The sequence below is a fragment of the Varanus komodoensis genome, unplaced genomic scaffold, assembly GCF_004798865.1.
Source record: "Varanus komodoensis strain SLA01 unplaced genomic scaffold, ASM479886v1 scaffold12, whole genome shotgun sequence".
Taxonomy (NCBI): Eukaryota; Metazoa; Chordata; class Lepidosauria; order Squamata; family Varanidae; genus Varanus; species Varanus komodoensis.
This window is the reverse complement of record NW_025335349.1, coordinates 21585861-21603875: the sequence shown is the minus strand read 5'-3', so window position 1 is coordinate 21603875 and position 18015 is coordinate 21585861. Positions and strand designations below refer to the sequence as shown.

At 43.9% G+C, this 18015-nt stretch overlaps 1 protein-coding gene across 1 annotated transcript in view; it reads left to right on the top strand.

The window, feature by feature from the left end:
* The window catches only part of SAMD12 (sterile alpha motif domain containing 12), a 219406-nt gene extending 203107 nt beyond the window's left edge, over positions 1–16299 (top strand). The window contains exon 5 of the mRNA XM_044421607.1: positions 16046–16299. Within this exon, the coding sequence (XP_044277542.1) occupies positions 16046–16068 (23 nt within the window). The 3' untranslated portion in view covers positions 16069–16299. The remainder of the gene's footprint in view (positions 1–16045) is intronic.
* The last annotated feature ends 1716 nt before the right edge of the window (positions 16300–18015 follow it).

Genomic DNA, 18015 nt, shown 5'->3' with positions numbered 1-18015 from the left:
TGACAACCACCTGCCTAGTCTTCCCATTCCAGGAAAAGAGACATCAATTTCCTACACAATTTTAGTTTAACTCCTACTCAGGCTTCATGTTTCTCCCCAGTAATTTTCCACTCCTATGCTGGTTGCCTCCCATAACCCTGGTTTCCCATAACCCAGGGGAGTAGCCCTGGGTGGTCTCCAGATGTTGGCTGCTCTCACCCTTAGCGGTAGCCCATCCCTACCCTAACCCCACCACTCAATCTATTCCGAAAGCACAGAGAGTCCATGATTGCATGGCTGGCTTTTGCATGAGAAGAGATGTGACCATATTGAACTTATCCTGCTGGCTTTACTCTATAGAGCTGGTGACTCTAAGGAGAATGGAAGCCATGAGAAACCTTTAGACATTTAAGGTGTCATACCTGTTGCAGATTGCTCTGATACATTTATTACTTTATTACCATTCATCCACAAGAAATCCCAGGATAGTGTTTAGTGCCATAAATTTCAAAAGGTAAAAAAGATAAACAATTATACTTGTTATTATAATATAAACAATTCTAATTATAAAGATTATAAAATAGGAGGCATAAACACAATTCACTAGTGGACCTTTCCCCAACCTGGAATCCTCCAGATGCATTTCACCACAGTTTCCATTAATCCCAACTGGCAACTCATCTTGTTCACTCAACAGCTTTTACTTACCTACCTTGATCACTTTCACTTACCTGCCTATCATCTATAGGCTGTCTCCAATCTTCTTTAATTGCTGTTGCTACAGAGCTGACTTGAGGATACTTATTCATAGAACTTGCATTGTAATTCGAACTAAGTCTGTCAAAATATAGGAACAAACTCTCTTTCATGATGCATTAGCCTTACTCTGTTTGTTATTGCTCATTCTGAGTTCAATAATTGATAGCAAGCATTCCAGTCATTAGTATAAATTAGTGAGGTTCTACTATATGAACCATCCACCACTGTAATTTCTTTCTTTCCTGGAAAAGAATTATGTAGTTGTGTGTTGGGAAGGCATCCTCATTCCTTGTCCATTAATGTTGCCTCAAACGATCTGTTAAGCCTTCAGTTTAGGACATGGGAGGGAGCCTTTACTCTAATGGAATAAAATAACTGAATTTGCGGGGTGGAAAGTTGATTAGCAAGAATACAAACTCTGGGCTGAAATTAAAATGTAATTTTAGACATTACGAACATGCACGTAATGTTAGCACTTTCCCTGGTGAATTTTCACATGCCTGAGATTAAAATGGGGTAATTGCAAACATCTCGCATATCACCGCAACAGATTAAGGTTGGCTGATTTCCAAAATCCTTCAAACATGGGGCAGGATGTCCATAAAGTGCTGAGTAAGATGACCAAAGGTCAAACTAGAAATACACAACAGTGTAAATTACATCTGTCTCTTGATTTCACTCCAAATAACCACTATGTGTGTACATATGCTGTGGGGGTGTGGATTGAACCCAAGGCTCACAAGGAGTGGGGTTTCACTCTCCAGCTGCCATCATCCCAACAGACGCCCCTCCCCCGCCCCCACCCATTGTCATGAGAGGAAACTTTCACTGGGAACTTGGGAACTTTGGAAACTCCACCGGAACCCAGTTGCTGCAGTGCGTGCATGTGTAGAAGTGTGGTGTAGGAAGGAAAGGGCTCATCCCGCTTCCCATGTGCATGATCCTGCTTGAGTCACAGCAACCCCCAGTGATGTGTTTGGCATCGCATATAGTTTGTCTGTACCTGAAACCTGTTTGTCACATGGCATTGCTTGCATTTCTTTTGCATCATGTACTTGTACAGGGACCATGCAAAGCAGGCAGACAATATAGTGACTTGGCATATCAGCATTACCAGCTGTCCCCAGGAAGCTGAAACTATAGCATAGCACTCACATTCATATTCTTCCTGGGCTTGTTCGTACGTTTGTATTGGCATCCTAGAATCTTAGTTTCAGAGAACACAGGATCTCCATTTTCTGTCTGCTTGGGAGCAGAGGGAGAGCAGATCTGACCCTCTCAGATCTCACAGATTCCTATGAATGCAGGTGGAAGAGGGAATATAACAGCATTGTACTTCCAGTTCTGCCACTTCTGTTTGCACATCTAAACCATTTTGCACCTGTCCCACTTGGATAACATGTGAGCATTTCATCCTGGGAAGATAAGATGACAATATTCTTTTTCGGATGTGCAGTTAAGGAACAGGAATTGGAAGGCATCTGCACTTCCTCACAGCTTTCATTTTTGGTTATATCTGAAGCTATTCTGCAAGTTCATCTTGCAACCTTTAGAACTCTCTGCAATGTCACAGATTGCTCTGGAGCATACTGTCTGTTTGCACAAGGGGCCAGCTATGACTGAAGTAGAGGAGAAGTCTAGACTTGCAGTATGCTTCTGGAATGGTGAATACCTTCTGAATTTTGCTATCCCTGCAGGTTGCCTATATGACCGAGATGACTCTGTCTGAAGGGCCTGTCATGATGTAGAGAGAAGCATCTTACCAAACCCCAAAGTTCTTCAGAACTGATCTTTTGCAGATGATTTTCAGTCACTGAAGCTGATGCTCACAGATTCTGCATAGGTTCCGATCATACCAAACTTACGCTGCTATTCCATTATCCTTGTTTGCCTGTGGTTTTGACACTGCATGCTTTTAAAGAGTGAAAAGCAAAACAAATACCAAGTCCACACATTTACAAGAACACAAGTGACTGCATCCACTTTTCCACTTTCATAGACTGAATTTCTGGTGTTGGTTTAAATATATATAGACCTGTCAAGACCTGAGTTCCTTTGGTAAACATCAGTATTTATCAATTTCACTCTCACCCTACAAACCAGCAGAGAATCGCCATTGACATTAATCAAAATGTGAAGTGATGAAATAGCTTAAGATTTGGCTGTGCTGAATAAAAACCGCAAGGCACAAGCTTTATATACAGGATCACACATCAGGGACAAAGTCCAGGCATTGGGATGCTTTTGCAGAATCCTGGGCAACACAAAGACCCAGAAATATCCATCATTTGGAAGACTTATTGAAAAGAAACATGACTCTGAAGCAGTCTCTCTGTCAAAGCCCACCTATGCATGTGCCTTGCATTGTACTCATTTTACGTGATGGGACATCTTTTCTTTTTTGTATGCTTCCAAAAAGCTTCCCATGCCACTTCATTTGCAACATGGCAGACTCTTGCACTGAGAAAGCACAAGATTGTCAGCTGTACTTGATGAAATACACATGCTTTGAACATGCCTTTTTTCATTGATGTTTTGCTTTTAAAGAAATCTACATACAGCAGGATTAAAAGGAACAGCACTGCATTGAGATGTGACCAAAATACACATCTAAGAAATAGGGGTTGATTTATTTGCTTATTATATTTCTATACTGTCCATTAGCCAAAGCTCTAATGGAGAAGAAATGTGTTTGGTTCAGAGTTTAATGCAAACCTACCTAATTTTGTATTTTTGAAATGAGATGAAAACTAAAATTGATTCATCTTTTTTTAATACAGTTCTCCAATGAAATGTGTTTATTAGAGAAATTGTGCAAACAAAAACACATATATCAGTAAAGTAGCATTTAAAATTATCGTAAAATGCTTCTGATTTTCCATGCATTTTGTTAAAGACAATTCCTGCCCTTTGGGACAAACCGAACTTGTTGGAAGAATGAGAAACAGACAAGCCAAACACTAGTAAGAAGAAACTGCTCATTGGTCACATAATGTGTATGGTGATCTAAAGCTAAGGCAGGGAATTGGCCTGCATATCAGTTGGTTTGAGAAATTATGTGAGGAAAAATGGTTAGGTAAAGCAACCAAGAGTTTTCTGTAGGTTACCTGGAAAGCTTTTAGACATTCCCAAAGGCTCGTAGTGTTGCGAGCCAAGATTCCTCCTTTGAACAATCACCAGCCATAGACTGCTATCCTTGCAAACTTTCTTTATTGCTCCCAAGTACAAATCACCCAGAACAAATCTCTGAGCCTGCAGGGAGCAGATTTTTGAACCCAAACTACTGTTTACTTCCAGGAATTCTCCTTATGCCTGGGCCCCATCCCCCTTGGAGGGACTCTCTGAAGGCGAAGACACCTCCCCTCTGCATGCTGCCCATGCCGTTGGGCCTCCCTTCTCTGCGGATGCCTTGCCATAGAGCAGGGGAGGCCTGGTCTTCATCTGAGAATTTCTCATCTTCAAAGACCCCTCCCACTGGCTGTACATCCTGGTCGTTCCAGGAGCTACCTGACTCTGCAAAGCGTCTGGCCTTGAAATAATCACCTTCTCCTCCTGCATCTCAGAATCTTGACCTCATCCATCCTCCCCAATCTCACTGAAATATGTTGCACTTTCTGATTCCAAATAATCTGGAACGCACCCAACAGTCGGTGGGAATGATTGTCCAAGACCGCCATCCTTTTTACCCCTACACACAGTTCTCACGGACGCACAATTGAGAGACGGAGGGCATTTCTGAATATGCAGACTGACTGTATCCTCACAACCCCCGTGAGCTAGGTAAGGTTGAGAGTCAGGGAGCTTCATGGCCCGGTGGGGACTAGAACCTGAATCTCCCGAGTCACAGTCCAACACTGTAACCGCTGCACTACACTGGCTCTCTCAAGGAACTCTGATTGTGAGGCACCCCAGGGAAGTGATACCTGGGGGGTCTCTCAGCAGGTTTGCAGGCAGTTGACTTACCTGTGGCATGTCACAGGCAGCAGTAGTATCACAAGTGATGACAAATGGCCATTAGCCACTGCTATGTTGCATGTGCCACAATGCCCCTGGAGTTTCACTCTGAAGGACTATGGGAAATTGAACACAGTGGATGGCTTGCCAGACCCTGAAGCTACCAAGCATGCTAAGTGCTGCCCAGGGCCCTCCTGGGGGCAGCAGTTCTATGGGGAGATGCTAGGCAATCTCACACCGGGCAATTTCCTCCTTGACCAGTCTCTCAAACTGGAACTGAGCTCAATGGCAAGAAAATCCTGTGGGAAGGAAGGACGTGGACCTCTTCCATGGAATTGGCCACCACAGGGTGTAGCAATGGCCACCAGTTTGGGTGACTTTGAAGAAGAGTTAGACAAATTCGTGGAGGTTGGACAAAAAATGGCTCCTGGGTATGACAGATATCTGCTGTCGCAGCATCAGAGGCAGGAATCCTATGTGCCCCCCGTGCTGGGGAATGCAAGTAGGTTGCTCTTGAGCTCATGCACTGCTGATGGGTTTCCACAGGCAGCGGGATGAGATGATTCTTGGTCTGATGCAGCAGGGATCTTTAGTGTCATATGCTGGCACTGGGAAGTCAGCCATCCTAATCTGCATGCGTCTTCAGGCCTTATGTGGGCACCCCAAGCTCCACAATGCGTGTGAATGGGCAGATCCAGACTTCCAGAAAAGGGCCTGTTGCCTTCCCGTCTCGTGGAGCGCTGAGTCTCCCTCATGCAATAGGCAAGCCACTCAGGTATTAAGGAATTTAAGTCATGTTGGGCTTCCATTGGTGATGGTGTTTTTTAACGTAAAAGTCCAGAACAGCTTAAAGGGATTATTGGGCACTTTGACAGTAAATATATCAGCAGCATTTTGCAAGTGGTGTGAAATTGACTGAGGATAAAAGGGAAGCTAGTAGAGAGGAAGCATTTAAACTCTGGTTCTTCATTCTTTTTCATGCTCATAAAAGTTAAAATGGAGTGAAAGCCTTAACACATGCAAGAAAGTGATGCTCTGCCTTAAAGATTGCACAACCCATTCTCTGTGCCAGAAAATGCTGTTTGCTGCAATGTATTTGTTGAGCAAAAAGGCCTTTAAGTGTGTGACGGCAAAGTCAGCGATTTTTCCAAAGGCTGCAGCAGAATTAAACACCTCACCCAGAAGACCCAGCTATCTCCATAAATATAAACCACCAAGGCAAGGCTGTTTCCCACTTTCTCGATGGTTGGTAATCACCCAAAGGCAAATGATCTGAGAGTTACATTTTGTCTCCATAAATTGAATCATATTAAATCTCTTTGAAAGGGACGTTGTTGCTCAAAGTCTCAGTTTGAAAAATGCCAACTTCTCCTTCAGCAGTTTTGTGTGCTCCAGAGTTCTGCCTCTGTGGCTTCCTACAATGTCCCCAGTAGAATGTGGACCTGAAGTGAACCTTTGCACTAAACTTTGACTTTAGCAAAGTTCATGAGCCACTGCATTCAAATTTACTGTTTGCTGGAAAGTTGTGCTCTCTAATCTGCAGTTGCTTTGATGCCTGAACAGACCGCTCAGTACACCTGACTGTATTTTTTTCTTTGCAATGCCTTCCAATGAGGATGTATGCTAGAAACTTTCCTGCTATGGATAAGATGGGGAAGACCCTGCCCCCACACCCACAGGGTCTGTCTATGCTTTGGGGTGCAAACAGGAATCTACCCACAGTTCCTCCCATCCTCAACTCCCTGGGGACTTCCTAAGTCAGGAGCTGGAAGACACAGTTTTTGAATGCATGCAAACTTCCCCTTCCGAAGAATAGAAAATCCCACTGGCTGGAATTTTCAGAAACATACCTTTTTGCAGCATAATAAGCTGATTCAAGGCTCTTCAGCCAGATACTCTTTTCAATGCAAGGCCACTATCCACACTATTTCCCACACATCCTTCATACAGTTGAGCACCAAGTGAAGCACATTAATAATGCTTGGAACCAGCACTGACTCAGATTAGAGAAGCACTCGCATAGCCAGGAGCAAGAGTCAGCCACACAACAGGAGAGATGTGGGGTGTGTCCCTTTTGGCCAAATTCTCCTAATTTGAGAAAAGAGATGGTGTCCAAAGCTGCAATGGACTGAGGCAGTGTGGGGGCTTGTTGTGTGGTGTGAACCCACCCTAGCTTAGCTGGGACAGTTCATAAGCCCAGCTTATAAGGCCATGGCTTGTTGGAGGGTTTAGTAGCCACACCTGGGCTTCCTGCGTTAACTGAACCCACTTGATGCAACAAGTCCGGGGTAATCCAAGCAATTACAGAGTCTCATGGCAAGAGTGGCATCGGGATCTCCGATGCTCTGGTCAAGCAGCTGCTAGGTAGTTGCTTCTGAGAGCCACCCATAAATGTCCAAGTGACTCTTGGTGGTGGCTGTCCAAAGCTTTCCCCCATCCTATTCTGCTGTCACTTGGGCATTGCAGTCAGGAAGAGTGTTTGGCTGGGCCTGTGCTGAAGCCATCACACAGTGGGTTCTGCTGTGCATAGTGGTGTACAGGTTTTCTTAAATCTGTCCTGCTTGTATGTTATATATGTAAAGGTATCTTTTAAGTGGCCATCGACTTATTAGTGGAATTTAATCTTTTTTCAATGGCACACCTGTACCAATACCCCACAAAAATAAAATACCAGCCTACAAGTCCACAGAACACATGGAACTCAGGAAAAGCCTGATCACCACAGAATTAACATAGAATTTTAGAGAAATCTTAACTCATTGGACTCCACTGTGATATCTCTATGGCCATGGAACTGATCAGCTACAGCACTGTATACCAGTTAGTTGTGCGAATTGATCATCAGAGCCACTCTGGAGTCCATCTTCTGAATCTAGATTGTTTTGATGAAGCTCTTTTGCGCATTGAACACATGATTCCTACAGTTCCTGTCCCTGAAACAGGAGTTTGGGGAAGAAGACAGGAGCACAAATTGCCAGAGTAAACAATTATCCCAACAGAAGGTCAAGGTGCTCCCTCTAACTCTCTCCTTCTCTTTCTGTCTTTCTATCTCATTGCCAATTGTTTCTCATTTTCTACAAATTCTCAAAAGACTTTTTCACAAGCAAGCATGATGAGGGTTGTGAGTCATTTGTTCATCTGATTACTTGGAGACATTGCATGATGGGGACTAGAATATAGTTTGGATTGGTATGTTTTCTATAGCTTCTTTTGAGAGGCAGTCATGTTTCATGGAGCAGCTGCAATAACCTCTGACTAATTGGCTTTACAAAAGGCTACCTGCTGAGAGCATCTGCCAGGACTTCCATTTTCAGAAAAATGCTTCGTCTCAAAATTACATGCTGTACGTTTTGATCATCTGCACTCGCAAACATGAAATCCATTCTGATGCCTCCTAAAACTCGAGTATTAATGGTCCAACCTGAAAATGCTGTGTCGTAAGAACATACAAAGAACATACATTGCTAAAGCATTTCAGGGAGAAAATCACTCAGATTCGCCACGAGCTTGACTCTGCTATTGAATCAGATTCTACTGGAGAGACGCCATCGACGCCATCGAGTCCACAATTAATGGATGAATTTCAGTTGTTGCGGCATGATGATGTGGACAAGGTGCTTGGACAAGTACGTCCTACCACTTGCTTACTAGACCCATGCCCATCTTGGCTACTTCAGAAAGCCAAGGACGGGATTGGGACCTGGATCCTGGAGGTGGTCAACGCCTCTTTAAGAGATGTCCGGGTACCTGCCCCTTTAAAGGAGGTGGTAGTCCGGCCAGTCCTAAAGAAAGCATCCCTGGATCCAGAGGTGGCCGCCAATTATAGACCGGTGGCCAACATCCCGTTCCTGGGCAAGGTGCTAGAGCAGGTGGTGGTGGGACAACTCCAAGCACTCTTGGAGGAAACTGATTATCTGGACCCATTTCAGTCCGGCTTCAGACCCGGGTACGGTACTGAATCTGCCTTGGTCGCCCTGTACGATGACCTGTGCAGGGAGAGAGACAGGGGGAGTGCGTCCCTGTTGGTTCTCCTGGACCTCTCAGCGGCTTTCGATAACATTGACCATGGTATCCTTCTGAATAGGCTAGCGGGATTGGGAGTTGGAGGCACCGCATGGTGGTGGTTCCGCTCCTATCTCAATGGCCGATTCCAGAAGGTGGTGCTGGGGGACGATGGCTCTGCGCCATGGCAGTTATGCCACGGAGTTCCGCAGGGTTCCATTTTGTCCCCTTTGCTATTTAACATCTACACGAAACTGCTAGGAGAGGTCATTAGGAGGTGTGGGCTGCGGAATCATCAGTACACTGATGATGCCCAGCTCTACCTCTCGTTTTCCACCAATCCAGGTGAGGCAGTGGCTGTGCTGAACCGGTGCCTGGCCGAGGTAATGGGCTGGATGAGGGCCAATAAACTGAAGCTCAATTCAGACAAGACGGAGGTCCTGTTGGTGGGTGGTTTGGGCCTCGGGATGGGGGACCTGGGCCTTGTCCTAAATGGGGTTGCACTCCCTCTGAGGGACAGGGTTCGCAGCTTAGGAGTGCTCCTTGACCCTGAGCTGTCTCTAGAAGCTCAGGTGACAGCGGTGGCGAGGAACACCTTCCTTCAGCTTCAGCTGATACATCAGCTGTGTCCCTTCCTGGAGAACAACTGCCTGGCGACAGTGACACACGCGCTGGTAACTTCCCGATTAGACTTCTGTAGTGCGCTGTACGTGGGGCTACCCTTGAAGACAGTCCGGATACTTCAATTGGTGCAGAATAGAGCTGCCAGGTTGCTGACGGGGACTGAGCGTTGTTCTCATATAACCCCAGTTCTCCGTCAGCTCCACTGGCTCCCGATTGAAGTCCGGGCCCAATTCAAGGTGTTGGTTATGACCTATAAAGCCCTCAATGGCTTGGGACTTGGATATGCCCTCCCGCCCATATATGCCCTCCCGCCCCTTGAGATCAGCAACGGATGCCCTTCTCCGGGAGCCCTCTGTGAATGATATAAGGAAGGTGAGTACCCGGAGGACGGCTTTCTCTGCAGTGGTGCCCCATCTATGGAATGCGCTCCCCAGAGAGGTCCGCCTGGCGCCGTCATTATTTGTTTTTTGGCGCCAGGCTAAGACCTTTTTATTCAAAAGTTATTTTAATTGCTAAATTATTGTATTAATTAGGATTTTAAAATTTTTAGCCGAGAATGCACCGGGGTTTTTTAAATGTTGTTGTTTTTCTTCTTCTTCTTTTAATTACTGTATTATTATTATTTATGTATGTTTTATGTATTCTTTGTGAGCCGCCCCGAGGCTTTGTTGTGATGGGGGCGGCATAGAAATGTTTTAAATAAATAAATCAGTCCAAGAGTCTATCTCGCCAGTATTCTGTTCACACAGTGACCTACCAGCTCCTTATAAGTGTTATCTGAATGCAAGGACACCTTCTTGATTGTGTTCCTAAGTACCTGGGGTAGATATACTGACTCTGGGATCTGATATCACCATGAGCCACTTACTTCTTGCTAGCCAGTCCAAGCTGGAACAGCAAAATAGGTGTGGGTGGTTGAGAAGGGAGAGGCAGTGGATAAAGCTAGGTGAAACTTTAAGGTTGGAGTGAAAGAGGAATAGCTTTATGCTGCAATGAAATGCAGCACAGGACATAAACCATTCATTGTACAAACTGTATTCTGCCAAAAGATGCAGGATCTGTGACGTTGATGTCAGAGCTAGAGATATGAAGGCGAGGGAGGGGGCGCAAACCAAACTTTCCTCACATGTTCCAGAACTCCCTGAAGAAATGAGGACATATTTTCCTTAATTTTCCAAGTTTCTTCCCCCACCCACACACCCCATTTTTTTCCAGGCCTTCACATCTCTGGTCAGGGTGGAACAATATGCAGCTTTTCAAAGTAAAGCCAGGGAAAGGTTACAAGAGCCGGGGATTGCATCCTAGAAGACAATATTTTTGTAGCATAACAATCAGCTTCTGCAAAAAGCCAAACTAGATGCAACACAGATTGCATGAATGCAATTAGCATGCACTTTATTTGCTCTGTAGAAAGCCACCCCAGGGAAGCATGAGCAGAACCATGGGGGAGTGTGAAAGGGAAATTCAGCTTGTCACTTCTCTGCCACAGTTGTGACAAAAATCACCTCTTGGAAGCTTCCCTTGGCTTCCTTAAAATGCAAATAGCAGCTTTTAGAGGTTCAGGAAGCGAAAATTCTGGCAGGAAGGAAACAATTAAACTTCTCTTCTCTCCCCACACTGCAATCCTGAGGATGCAGTTTACATAACAAGAACCATGTACTTCTAATTTGACCCTAATTCTGAGCAACATGAATTGCACTGCACCATTACAGTGGATTTGTGTGTGGGTTTTGTGGCCCTCCGCAGCATCAGTGGCAAGCATATATTTGAGGGATTATGAGTGATATCTAGTGTTTCTTTAGGGGTTGGCAGCCGGGGGGGGGACAGGGCTGAACATTTACGATTGACTCCAAATGGATTTATTCCTTCCCAGAAAGTAACCAAAGCCTCCACTGACTCTCAGATGAAAGTCTTTTTAAATAAAGATCTCAATTCCACAAGTGTTTACATATTCACAGCACCTTAGCAGCTTTAGTGTGCAATTCTATAATGTGCCATGAGATCATGTTTCACCTTTCTTAATTAGTTGATTTCATGTGGAATTTTTTGTGTAATATACACTCACTATTGGCAGTTAATGCATAGAGGAAAGATACCTAGATCAGTATAGGCAATTGTGAAAAAAATTGTATGCATTTCTCCAAAAATTACTCTTTTAAGAGTTCAAATGCCAGCCTTCCCCAAAACGGTTAAAGCGACACCACTGCGTTTCCTCCTGAAAGAAAAAGGCTAAACCAACCAAATCGGCATATGCACACAACTGCTGTGGTTTAGAGGCAGGCGGTGTTTGAGCTGAAGCTCAGCCTCTATTCTGAAATCAAGTGCAAATTCTTAAGATCGTATCGGTCCAAGGGCGAGCGTTATACATGCATGAGTTTCAACCCATCAGAAGGCTAATTAAGAAATTCAGCAGCCTCACTAGATGGACCAATGGTCTACTGGGCCAATTGTTTGGGCTAATAGTGACTTCACAAGGCCCCCAATAAGTAAGATGGTGTTGGTTGCACATGCTGAGCATTATGTTCCTATATTGCCCATGGCCAAAGCTACAACAAACCTTTCTGACCTTCTTCATACAAAGAAGCAGTTCTGTACCTGAGCTCAAGCCTCCCCCCACAAGCAGGTGTAGGGCCACAGTTCCCAGTGGGTCTCTGACAGCTTGACCTCCTCATGAATACTTCAAGCCCACTTCAAGCCACCGTCCCCTGCATTTTCATTTCCCACCTTTTCTTAAGTTGTTACTTCTGCGCCTTTCGTTTGTGGCAATGCAAGGGAAAGCATGGCGGCTATCGTCTATCCAATTGTTTGCTGAAAAGTTAGTCTTTTTCTCCTCTCCAGTGTTCTGCCCAATGAATGCAAGGACTCCAAAATTGGGTCCTTTTTTAAATGTAATAATTCAATGCTTTACATTATGAATATTAAAGACATGCAAATAACATTCAACATAGTAGGCTACATATTTAGTATCTGGCTGTACTCCATTAATTTGCACACTTCACAGGGTCCTTTGTCACAAAAAGGGCTTCACGCTGACTGTGCAATTGCTACAATTCTGTGGGAACACAGAAGAGGTCACCCAATGTGTCTTTGGTCATGAAATCCTAAACATCTCAAGTCTGGTTTTAAAGAAAAGCAACTTTCTAGACCTTATGATTATAGAGATATGCTTAAAAGTTTGTGTGAAGAAATTGGTTAAAAGGCAGGGTGAACAATATTTGCACTGGTCAGGGGGCAGACTAACGTTGCTCTTTGCCCATTTCAGCGACAATTGGAAATAGATTAAATTGCAGAAAAGAAGCAACAGATGCAAAAAATGGCTTAATTTATATATTCACAGAATTTAGTTGCCTAAAGAGAACTCAGATTATTTTGGTGGGAACTTTAGTGTGTGTGTTTTAAAGCAATGTATACCCGGTCCTGGTGCTTACCCAACTTCTTTGAGATGGTCCAGAAGACCAGGATGTGTTTTATCATTTTCATATCTCTTTCCCATCAAGTTGCTGAGCTGTTCAGGTCCACCTTTGACCTTGTGTTTCATTGATGCCGCTTATCAGAGGATTGCTTTGTCAGAATACTATGCAATAAAAAATACACACATCATTGCCTGTTTTTGTGCACTGGAGGTGAGGTTTGGAAATTCTATTTGCTGGTGGTGTGACCTCAGTACAGGAAGCTTAGAGCAGTAACCTCCCATGACATTCCACAGCTCAGTGCAAATCAGAATCAAGAGAAAGCCTACCCTTAATGTGCCCCTCAAGAAATTACTGGAACCCACAGCCTTCCTTGCTCTTGCTCTGTCTCTTCTGCAGCCCCTGGCAGCGATCCACATTAGCTTGCCACAGCAGCTATCTTAACATTGTTCCTGGAGCACATCTGTTTGCTGGCCAAGATCCATGGCTCTTCTGGAGTATATTTTATTTATAAGTGATCTTTTATCAAGAGCTGAGTTCATGTAAAACACCTATATGCAGAGTGTCTAATTACACACCATTGTGCACATTTTGCAGGGTGTGGGGGAATTTGCTGAAGCAAAGGGGAAGCGTCAGTGTTTAACTTGCTGCTGAAAATTGGCAGCTTCTCTGGTTTGGCCATCATGTAAGTGTTCTGGCAATTTATAACTTGCCCCTTTGTTGAGCTTTGTAAAAAATTAAGCAGCAAGATTCAACAGGATGATACTCAGAATATTGGCATTCTGGATATGCTTAGGGGCAGCACAAAGTTTCTTTGCCTTTCACCAGTTAGAAGGGAGCTTTCTATGTTGGTGGGAATTGCATACATTTTGGCTTGATACTCTTGATACATAGAAATGGTTGTTATCATCCCATGTAAAAAAGGCGGGATAGTGGACTGCATATTTGGTATTCCTTGGCTGAATCTGTTTTTCCTGGGATGGATCTCTTCCTGGTCCACACCCCATCCCATCCCTGATCCAGGCTTTCTCTCAAGGGCTTCTTGTAGGAAGTTAGTACCTCATTAAAGACTACTTCCTTGTGAGAACTTGCCCGTTGGAGCAACAGGCTGGGATTTGCTTTGCACTAGCACTGTAGGAACTTTTGTTAAATCTGCTGCATTTGTATTTTGTGGATTGCCAAGCATCCCTTGTTCCATTGCCTCCTCCTTGATGGAATTAGATATTTTTGAGCAGAATTCCATTCTCCTTCCACCCATGTATGAATACTAATTTTCACTAATATGAATCAGCACAACCCCCATAAAGTGAAAGAATAGTTGGTGGAATCTGCATTTTTATCCTAAAATACACAGATTATTTGAGAATAGGGGGCCCAAACTGGAGAAAAAGTTAACCCATGGGGGAAAGGAAAAAAAATCAGAGTGATCATCCTGCTGATTCATCTCAGTTGGTGAACCAGATTAGCTTTAATCCAGGGTCCTCAAACTTTTTCAGTAGGGGGCCAGTGGAAAGGTGGCAGCGACGGGCATGGGCCAGTAAGGAGGGGGTCTGGGCACGCGGGCCGATGAGTCGTCCGCATCGGGCGCACGCAAGGCGGTGTCGGGCGTGTACAGCACCGCTTCCCCGCCTGCACTGCAAGGCAGCGGCCAGCATGTGTGTGGGGCAAGCAGGCAGCAGGGGCGGCTTGCTCTCTCGGAGACCTCCCAACGAGTCCAAAACCAACTCCGAGTGAGCAAGCCACCACCTCCCTCCCACGCAGCTAGGTGGTGGTATGTGCACAGGGGGTAGCGGCGCGAGCCAATAAATGGGCATGGCAGGCCAGATCTGTCCTGCGGGCCGTAGTTTGAGGATCCATGCTTTAATCTATTAATTGCTTATTATAGTTGCATATATATAAAGAGAGTGAGAGAGCGAGGGGGGGAAGCAAGGACATTTATTTTCAGGGGGAATCATATTTGGGGGAGGAGTTCAATGTTGCATTAACATTTCATAACTGGCAGCATTTTAAAAGAGGTATCTATGCTACGTTAGTGAGAAGGAAAATGCCTGTCTTAAGATAGTGCCTGCCACCCATGGTTTTTGTAACTATTTTATTTCTAAAAAAAAAATGTATGTGGTACCTACCAAATTAATTAGGGGATACTTTTTTCATTGATCAAAGGGGTTTTAATCTATAAATTGAACAGGTTAATACAAATCTATTTAGCCTGGAGAAAATAAAACAGAAGAGGGACATGGTAACATTCCTTAAACACCAGGAGGGCTGCCATATGGAAGAGAGCAAAGACTCGTTATCTGGTCCCCCAGAGTGCAGGTCGAGATCTAACAAGCTTCAGTTACAGGAGTTTAATTTTCAGTTGAACATTAAGAGAAATGTCTTGGCAGTAAGAGAAGAGCTATTTCCTAGAGGGGTGGATAATCTGTCCTTTCCTGGAAGTCTTCAAGCAGAAGCTGAACAACAACCTGTTCAGGGATGCTGAAACTAGATGGCCTAAAGCAAGGCCCCCTCCATCTATGAACTTCTAAATTCTGCAGCCTTGCTAAAACTAAGATTCTGATGGTTCCAGAAACATACCTCTCAAGCAGTGGATTTTGATGACAGGCAAAAGTGGGTGAGAAAATGGCAGCTGAGTAATAAAGGTCAGGCATAAGAAACGGAATGGAAGAAGGCATACTTATAGAAGTTGAAAAGAAGTCGAGATGCCCCCAGCATTTGCGGAGGATTGTTTTGAACATGCCGTTCTTGATGCAATATAACTGGAATATATAAAACAGGGTCATAAATTTCATTAATGAAAGCACGTGGCACAGGAAATGGCTATTTCACTTTCAGTGTTTTCTGTCATTCTCCACTGGGAGGTATACCTCTAAGATGTGGGGTTACTGAAGGTGTGGCTCACGGCGGGGGGGGGGGGGGGGGAATTGAAGTCATCTGGATTGGGTGATTACAGGGTTTGATATTCAAAGCATCCCTTTGGTGTTCCAGACACAATGACTTCAGAAAAGGATTGGAAAAGTGGTTCAGTATTAGGTTATAATGTGCTGCCGTATCCTGGGAAAACAACTTTGAATCATCCTTACAAATATCCCCAATTTGATTTGTATCCAGTGAAATAATTGTGTGCTTAGTATTGGGTGAAGTCTGTACAGAGGATGCTGGGGCAGAATGGAAAATAAGTCTGGGACTGCTTATCTTTAGCGGTTGTATAATTTGTATAACACAACCCTGACCTTTTGTTTCAGCCGCAATTCCTTGTAATTGCCTTGCTTTGAGGTAAGCTTGTATTTACTGTCTGTTTTTATTGTTTTTAACAGCCTCGTCAGAGAGTTCTCCATAAACCTTACCAGCCTCTAAAGCTGCTGCCCTGCCAGATGATACAAAAGTGAAGTTTTCCTTCATGAAAAATGGGGGGAGGGGGGTAAAAAAAATAAAGCATAAGCAACGGCACTGCCAGAGGAAGACAACCACCAAGAACTGGAGAATGACCCAAAATCCAATCCATCACATCAATGGGATAAGCTCTGAAATGTCTTGGTTTGCTTATGGAATTAAACTACGGTCTATAACACAACAATGCTAACTATCTCCAGCGAATCATTGCTGGGGCTTCTACACTGGAAAACTGCTTCCAGTTTTCATCACTGTGTATAAACTTTGTGCTCCCATCAGGGAATTCTCTGTGACCATCACTAAAAATAGGGGGAGATGGGGTTCTTTGTTTGTTTGATTTAGCATGGCAACTACTGGGTTATACTATGTATGCAGATGGGCATGGTGTTCTCATGGGAGGGGTGGGCGGGAAGTTCCAGGTCTGCACACTCAGTGGAAATGTTCACAAATATCCGTATTCTACGTCACCTGATAGGAATGTAGACATATTCTGTATGTGTTAGTAATGCTGCTGAATGGTATTCCATCTTACACTATCAGCATTTTGTATGTGTTCTCAGCATAGAGGTTTTAGCAGATTGGGTCCTCTTATGGGGAATTCTCTGAGAACACACCTGTTAAGCATTTCAGGTACTTGCATTGGGATTATACTTGTGTATAGCTATGCTGATTCATTCCAGGATGCTTTGGTAATACATCCGAATGCTGTTATAGCTGTTTTGACACTTGACTTGTAGACGTAGTAGAATGAGAGCACATAAGCTTCTTTGTTGCACTAACCCTCCAAAATTACAAGTAGGACTATACATCTCTTGTTTTTGATGCATGCTAAGGAAGAAAATAACCGTTCTCTTGTTGTAAGAGTCCCTTGGCTTTGATGATGAAGAAAGACATGACATTTTAAGAATCATGGGGCCAGTCTGGAAGTATTCTCACCACATTCAGGACAAATGTATCTTTTACCTGGGTGAACTTCAAAAAGCTTCTTCTACAAATTTGGAGCAAAAGCCAGCTATAGAAGTACCAATTGCCTAGTTCAAGTGACATCATTAAATCCAGCTTGTACACATTCCTGGAACAGTTTTTTAACTGTTTAAATGCTGGCTGGCTTTTCATAGGAAAAACAATGTGAAGAATGACCAAATAAATTAATCCACTTATGAATGTGGCTTTAAATAAAATGTGTTTTTCTAAAAAGTCACACACCTACTTGAACATGGACTGACTGCTGTTCCAGTGTTTGGCTTGCTGGTATGAACACTGTGGGTGAGGAGCTTAATGTGCCCACTGTTTAAATGTTATGTCTATCTTCATTCTATTGGTGTCCATGGTCGAAAGTAAGAATACTTGAAAAAAATACTACCTTCCCCCTTTTTTGTCTTTATGTATATGGATAAATGTTTTGAATGATGACATTGCAACTTAAGGAATGAAGACTGCAATTGTTCGTAGGGTAGTAAAAGGTGTGTAGCCATTAAGATCTTCCTAGTGTCTTTGGAGGACTGAAGCCTTCAGTAAAGTCATGCCAATTGTGTTACTAAGCAATTCTATCCAATAACATTTGCAAACTTTGACATCCATCTCAGTCCTGGGGTTCACCCTTTCCTTCAATCCTATGTGCCACCTTGTCCCCAAATTTCTCTTCAGTTGGCCTCACAACTCACCACTAAGGGTGACAAATTTGGTGTCAAGCCAAAATGTCTAAATGCAAAGATGCTCTGGAATTTTGAAGTTCTACAATAGAGTGTTAAGAGGCCATCCATTGGGTTCCAATGAGCCTTTGAATCTCTCTTAGCTGTCTGCTTTCCTCTCACAAAATACCAATTTACAAGGAAACTGACTTAGAAGCAGAACTTTCAACACAACTGTAGCCGGCTCAAGACTGTTGCATCCA